The sequence below is a fragment of the Mustela lutreola genome, chromosome 7 (genome assembly GCF_030435805.1).
Source record: "Mustela lutreola isolate mMusLut2 chromosome 7, mMusLut2.pri, whole genome shotgun sequence".
NCBI classification, from domain to species: Eukaryota; Metazoa; Chordata; class Mammalia; order Carnivora; family Mustelidae; genus Mustela; species Mustela lutreola.
Window position 1 is genome coordinate 57,815,821 of NC_081296.1, and position 7,809 is coordinate 57,823,629.

The 7,809-nt window shown below is 37.8% G+C and overlaps 1 protein-coding gene across 1 annotated transcript; it reads right to left on the reverse strand.

The window, feature by feature from the left end:
• Positions 1-4,060: 4,060 nt before the first annotated feature.
• Positions 4,061-5,029, reverse strand: LOC131836051 (olfactory receptor 11G2-like). The gene has a single exon (XM_059181065.1). The coding sequence runs from the start codon at positions 5,021-5,023 to the stop codon at positions 4,061-4,063; it is 963 nt and encodes a 320-aa protein (XP_059037048.1). The 5' UTR covers positions 5,024-5,029.
• Positions 5,030-7,809: the final 2,780 nt, after the last annotated feature.

Sequence of the window (7,809 nt, forward strand, 5' to 3'; positions counted from 1 at the left end):
CTCTGAGCCGAAGGCAGAGGCTTTAACCTACTGAGCCACCCAGGCGCCCCACTTCTAGTACTATTTTGAATAGCAGTGGTGATAATGGACATCCCTGCCATGTTCCTTACCTTAGCAGAAAAGCTTTCAGTTTTTCCCCATTGAGATGATATTTGATGTGTTTTTCATAGATATCTTTTTTAAATTTATTTTTTTACTAATTTACTTATTTTCAGCATAATAGTATTCATTATTTTTTCACCACACCCAGTGCTCCATGCAATCCGTGCCCTCTCTAATACCCACCACCTGGTACCCCAACCTCCCACCCCCCCGCCACTTCAAACCCCTCAGATTGTTTTTCAGAGTCCATAGTCTCTCATGATTCACCTCCTCTTCCAATTTCCCCCAACTCCTTTCTTCTCTCTAACTCCCCATGTCCTCCATGCTATTTGTTATGCTCCACAAATAAGTGAAACCATATGATAATTGACTCTCTCTGCTTGACTTTTTCATAGATATATTTGATGATATTAAGGTATGTACCCTCTATGCCTACACTGTGAAGAGTTTTTATCATGAAAGGATGTTGTACTTTGTCAAATGCTTTTTCAGCATATATTGAAAGTAGCATATGGTTCTTGTTCTTTCTTTTTTTAATGTATTGCATCACATTGACTGATTTGCAGTTGTTGAACCAACCTTGCAGCCCAGGAATATATCCTACTTGGCCTTGGTGAATAATCCTTTTAATGTACTTTTGGATCCTATTGGCTAGTATTTTGGTGAGAATAGTTCATTCAGGGAACACAACTGAAGAGACCCTAATGAAGAGAATTTTTATAGAGGCACAGACAGAGTTAAGGTAATCCAGAATGGATATTGAGCCACTCAGAGCCTAGTAACACAGAGAAACTATTATTACCTGAGACCTCACAAGGTCAGAAGAGGAAATAGTGTTACAGGAGCCCCATACAGGTATCATCTGAGAGAGCCTATATTCCTAGAGAGATGTAGCCATTGCTAGAACCTAGTAGTGAACACAGAAGATATATACCATCCAGGTTGAGCCATAACATTCATAGGGCCCAGGGCAAAAATACAAGTGGACTCCCATATGCAATATGTCTAAATATTTAAAAGATAAAAATCAACCTAACAGTGTTCTGTAAAATATGTCCTTTCTTTCTATTTTCAGGTGTACTTTGTATGGACTTAGAAAACTAGGTTCAGAAGTAGAATTCTGAGATTCCTGAGAGTTTCATGCAGAACTGTGGTGCAGAGAGAGCTGACCTCTTACTCCAGGCTCTTTCTCTTGTGGCTCACTCCTTTCTCTTTCTACCCCTGAATCAGTTTGACAATGTGAGAGGCCCTCGTATACTCACATAAAAGGACACCTAGCTTGTATATCCAGGATCTGTCCATACCCCTTCAAATAACCCCGTTGTCACCTCTGTGATCCAGGGATGTACACACAGACTGCCATTCAGATGATAGACTAAGGGAAAATGTTCACACAGGCCAGGGAAGTGGGCTTGGGGCCATTAGAGAAGGAAATTCCAGAGACCTGAGTACTCAGAGCTTGATCTAGAAAAAGAGAGGGTGAGGCCCTCTGTTGGGAAATTTTGTTGGTCGCATGGTCAGTCACCATACCGGTAGGAAACAAAGTGAGCAGAGGGAGGCACTCTAAAGCATAGAAATAATGGGATCCATTTTCCTGGGTCTATGGGCTGTGTTGAAGCTAACTTCTCTTTCTTCCCTCTGATCTCCTGATGGTGTCTCCCATTAGTTTTATTTAGCAGGAAGCCATGCACAATGGAGCTTGTGGGATGTAGTGCTTTTAGTGGACAAATAGGGAAGAGCACAAAGAGAAGGATCCAAAACTCCTTGGGGTGAGAGGAGTCAGAATGTTAGCATTTTGGACGTGTTAAAATGTTCATGTATCTGTGAAATGTAGAAAGGCCATCAGTTAGTGAATGTTAATGGAATGACTTAGGGTTGTCATTTCTGTCATCCCATTTATATAAAGCTAGGTGTTGCAACAAGACTCTACTGCCTCTTTTGAGTGATGTAGTAGGGAATGACATTTCACTTCCTAACATTTTCTATACTCATATATTCATATTTTATTGAGAGATAGTTAACATACAAGGTTATATTTCAGTTATACAATGTAAAGATTTGATATATGTGCATATTGGAAAATCATCACCACAATAAATCTAATTAAAATCACCACACATGATTACAAAATTTCTTTCCTCCCTCATTCTTAATTATACTACTATGACTAACTGGAATTATATGTTTATCTGATTATTATTGGTCTCCCTCACTAGACTGTAAATTTCACAAATGCAGGGACTTTCTTTTCTACATTGATGTAGTTCATTAAATTTTTTAAAGATTAATATATTTGATTTTGAGAGGGTGTGTGAGTGGGAAGAGGGGCAGATGGAGAGAAGCAGAGTCCCAGCTGAGTTCAGAGCCTCACACAAGATTTGATCCCATGACTCCAAGATCATGACCTGAGCCAAAATCAAGAGTCAGACAATTTAACCAATTGAGCCACCTAGGCATCCCTCATTAAATGTTTTTACTGAATGAGTAAGCAATAAAGAATATAAATATATTAGTTCTGAAAAGAGTCTGGTTATAATTTTAATGCAGTTTATTTCCTCCCACAAGTTCTCAGATGACAAAGTAATTCCCATTTGCTCTCTTCAGAACAAAGAAGTCTGAATGAAATGATGTCTGTGGACTCTTAGATCCTGGCTCCTTCATATGTTATGGAAGGCAGCCTCCTTTATAGATTATGCAAGGGGCCCAGGAATTGTGGGAGAACTGTTCCTTAGTATCCAATTCTTGGAAAATTTGCCAGTAGAGATGACATCGTCGTCATCATCATCATCATCATCAATAAAATTTTGTCTCTGGGATAACAAAGGGTACAGGGGGAAAATAAATCTTTTCCTTTCTTTTGTATCCACGACACCCTCCATCCTCTTCCCAAGTGAACCCATTGTTAGTTTTCATATCTATACTTCAAAAGGATATTCTACCCTTTAAAAAATGCACAGATTTATAATTTTAAACAGAAATGACAGATTATATCATTTATTCAGTTAACAAAGTAACTTGTCATGGTACCATATCTGTACATCTAAACTCCCTCATTTAAAAAAGTTTCAGGGGCGCCTGGGTGGCTCAGTGGGTTAAGCCGCTGCCTTCGGCTCAGGTCATGATCTCAGGGTCCTGGGATCGAGTCCCACATCGGGCTCTCTGCTCGGCGGGGAGCCTGCTTCCCTCTCTCTCTCTCTCTCTCTGGCTGCCTCTCCGTCTACTTGTGATTTCTCTCTGTCAAATTAATAAATAAAATCTTTAAAAAAAAAATAAAAAAGTTTCATTTTCCATTGCATGGGCATAAGTTACCCAAACAGGTCTCAATAAATGGGCATTTAAGTGGTTTCTAGTAATTTGCTATTACAACACTGCAACAATGAATATTCTTCTGCATGCATATTTTCACATATGCGAGCTTGTATGTGTAGACTAGGTATTTAGGAATGAGTGTAATTGCTGGGTTAATGGATAGCATGCATTTTAAAGTTTGTTAAATTGTTTGTGATTTGTTCTAAGTAGAAGTTGTACCAGTTTACATTTCTATCAATAATATACATATTTCTCCCTGCTCAAATGAAAGACTATTTGATGGCTGCATATCTGAATGGCAAACATATATTCTTATAGTTTATTATGTATTTCTTTCTTTATGAATAGAAAGAGCAGCTCTTTAAAAAATAAAAAAAATTCTGTGCATTATAAAGTTATGATGAGAGCAGGTCCCTCAAAATTTCCATTCTCCAGCTTCTTCATCTATAAAGTGAGGGAATTGGATAATGTCTCTGAATCCTTTCTTGCTCTAATGATTCTAGGAAAAGTATGAACAGCCACAATGAATAAGTTCAGTAATAGGATGAACAATTCTCAGAGTGGTATTGGTTATTAATATTTTTTCACCTGAAGAAGTATGAAGGTAGGCTATTACTCAAAGATTTTTTTTTTACCAAAGTAAAAATTTTTATATTCCTAGAAATTTCTGCAGGGCATATTTCATATCTTTGTTTCTCAGACTGTAGATGACAGGATTAATGAGTGGGGTTCCTACAGAATAAAAGAGGGTCACAAGCTTCTGCATCCCAGATTCATGTTCAGATGTTGGGCTCAGATACATGACCATCACTGAGCCATAAAACAATGAAACCACAGCCAGATGGGACCCACAGGTAGAGAAAGCTTTTCTTCGTCCAGCTGCTGAAGGGACCCTCAACACAGCTCTGAGGACCAGAGTATAGGATACTATGATGCAGAGGAAAGGAATAAATAAAAGCAAAGAACTTAAAATCATCCAAAAGAACTCCATTATTGGGGCTCTGGCACAGGTGAGTGCTAATAGGGGACCTGGGTCACATAGGAAGTGGTCAATGATCCTAGACCCACAGAAGGACATTTGGGAAATAACAATGATTGGGACTGGGAACCAGAGGAAACCAAGTATCCAGCAGGTGACCACCAGATTGGTACAGAGACATCTTGTCATAATGGTTGGATAGTGTAGAGGTCGGCAGATGGCAAGGTACCGATCAAATGCCATAATAGCCAAGAAAAAGCATTCTGTAGATCCCAAGGAGAAGAAAAAGTAGAACTGGAGAAAGCATCCAGAGAAGGAGATGACCTTGGTGTCAGAGAGGAAGTTGGCCAACATGTTGGGGACAGTGGAGGTGACATAGCAGATCTCTAGGAAGGAGAAGTTGGCGAGCAAGATGTACATGGGAGTATGGAGTCTCTGATCCCAGCGCACGGCACAGATGATAGACCCATTGCCCATGAGGGTCAGGAGGTAGAGAAGGGTGAAGAGCAGAAAGAGGAGGATCTGCCCTTGCCTGGGGCAAGGGAACCCCAGGAGGATGAAGCCAGTGATGGTGCTGGAGATGTTGAGGGTGTTGGAGATTTTCATGTATCTGGGAGCTATGAAAGAACCCATAATTATTGAATATTCCTGGAACAGTGGAGAGGTTTCATTTTCTTTGTCCAAAGAAGAAACAGATTAGTTTATTCATTATGAATTCAATATTTATTGAATGTTTACTGTTGGCGAGGTATTTTTTTCTAGATACTGGAGGTATAGCCGTGAACAAAATAGATTAAAAATCCCTATAGCCTTTAGCTTATCCCAGATAGTAGAACGCAATGCAGGTTGATATTATTATGTGTAATTCTTTTTTTTTAATTTTTAATTTTTTATAAACATATATATTTATCCCCAGGGGTACAGGTCTGTGAATCACCAGGTTTACACACTTCACAGTACTCACCAAAGCACATACCCTCCCCAATGTCCATAACCCCATATTATATATAATTCTTTTTCTCTCCTCTTAAACTCAATATACTGGGTTAGCTCTCTTCTTGACAAATGTCTTTGTAAGAGTAGGCTGAGGTTATTGTTATGTCCAGGAGCAGTGTCATGGAGGTGACTAGAGCTATAGATGATCCTTGCCTTTAGAAGACTTTCTGTAATTTTTTAAATGAATGGATAAATACATTGCCTTTAGGAACTCCATGAACAGTCACCTGTTCATGCAGTTGCTTGTGGTCAGGTGCCTTGTTGGTCATGTGATTCCAGAGCAAGAAAAACGTGGGACTTTTGGTTTCAGTTAAAAATTACATGATGTTTAGGCTATATTTTAACCTAATTCTCTCTAATGGCATTATCTACCAATTTCATGGGCAAAGCCATCAAGTTTGTTGGAGAAAACTACCTGAAAAAAATAGCACTTAAGGCCATTTGGATGGATGGCTTGGAAAATAAAATTAACATCAATAATCTGACCTGATTGGAAAAGATCTGTTCTCTGGGGTAAGGATGCAGTGGTATGCTGGAACACCTTCTCTTGGTCAAGTTGGTTTAGGACATTTATTTAATTCCCAGGTTAAGGGTGGTCGTGTGTCCCCTAAGAAATTCTAAGATTCTAGCCATCTTGGTCTCAATATCTATTACCACAGGGCTTTCCTGGCCTCAGCTAGGGTCTGAATGGTTGGGGAGATGATGACTGCATTATGAGCACTCTTCTGTATGCTTTTGCCCGGCTTTAAATTTGTCTGTATCAGATCTCAGGTTAAATTCGAAATGATTATCTATTTATTTCTCATAAAGGGGAACTGAAAGCAGGTTTTATTTAAAAATCTCTAATTTGTAAAACAACTCTCTTTCATTTAGGATGAAACTATTCAGGACTTTTTGCCTCTGTTGGTGAAAAATTTTTGCCTGAATTTGCCTGTCTCTTTGTAGAACATGTTAAAACTGATATTGCAGTCACATGAACTCAGGTTATCCAGTCTCAGAAGTAAAAACAAAAATTTTATGAAGCTTGTGAGTTTATAATATTAATTTACAGACATAATACCTGGATTTAAGCAATTCAAGGGATCTCCTGCTTAGTCTTAATTGTGTGTTTTTGGTTTGGATTGTTTTGCTGCTTTCCTCAAATCTCAGTTTATACTCAGTCATCTATTTGACCACTTTTTTACTGGAAATGTGGATAGTTGAGTAAATCTTTGAGGGCTTTCTTTTTTTTTTTTCTGTACGTTTAATATCATATCTCCCTCTCTCTTATCCTTTATAACTCAGGTGCAATTTGTATTTGCTCTGTTTCTAAAATTTGTCTTGATGCATCTGCTTTTTTATGTTTCCCCTGCACCTCCTTGTTCAAACTACTATTATTTCTCTGGATTACTACAGAGCCTCCTGAATGATCTCTTTTCTTCCTGCCTTTGCTTCTTTTAACCCGTTCTCTACAACAGGCATACTGCCTTTTTTTTTTTTAAATTTATTTTTTATTTTCAGCATAACAGTATTCATTATTTTTGCACCACACCCAGAGCTCCATGCAATCCGTGACCTTTTAATAATGTAAATTTAAAAATTTTAAAAATGTAAGTATGTCATTTCTTTATGTAAAAACATTCAGTAACTTCCCCACCCTAGAATAAAATCCAAGTTCCAATTTATGGCGCATGAGCCCCTAAATGATTCAGCCTTCACCTACTTCACCAGTTTCTTCCCTTTATCCTCCTCTTGCCCTCATCTGCCTTTCCCTCTTTGTACTTACTCAGTTACATGGGGCTTCTTCCTATACTGGCATAAGCCAAGCCCATCTCCGACCAGGTGCTTTTGCTTTAGGTGTTTGTTTTTTTTTTTTGTCTGGGAATCTCATCTGAACGCATTCTTCAGTTTTCAGCACAAATACTTTCTTCTTCTGAACACTCTATGTTAGTTCCTCTGTCATTCTCTCGTTACTAAATTTCTATTTATTTTCTTTTTAGTACTTATCAAGATCTGAAATTATTTCTTTATTTATTTATTGCATTTGCCGGTTGAATGAGCTAGAGAACTTGTCAAATTCATTGTTTGATTAGGGTCGTGGCACATAGTGGGAATTTAATAAATTGTAGTATAATTTTTTTTCAAAAATATTTTTAAAATTATGAAATACATGTATCATATAAAACTCTGGAAAAACACATGGATTGCAGAGAATAATGCAGAGAATAATAAAAGTTTTAAAAATATCTATAAAAGACATTTTAGGAGAAACATGTTCTAAGTCTTAAAATGATATTATTTATATGAAACTGATTTTTACACCTTGGGAACTTAAAAAAATAATGCGAGTAAAATTTGCAGGAATGTGTTATTTAATAACTTCCATGTTTTACCTTGAGTTACTAGAGTTCTGATACAGATTTCAGGGAACTTATTTGAAAGGG

Coding starts and splice junctions, on each gene's coding strand:
- LOC131836051 (XM_059181065.1), bottom strand. CDS start 5,023: ATGGGTTCTTTCATAGCTCCCAGATACATGAAAATCTCCAACACCCTC.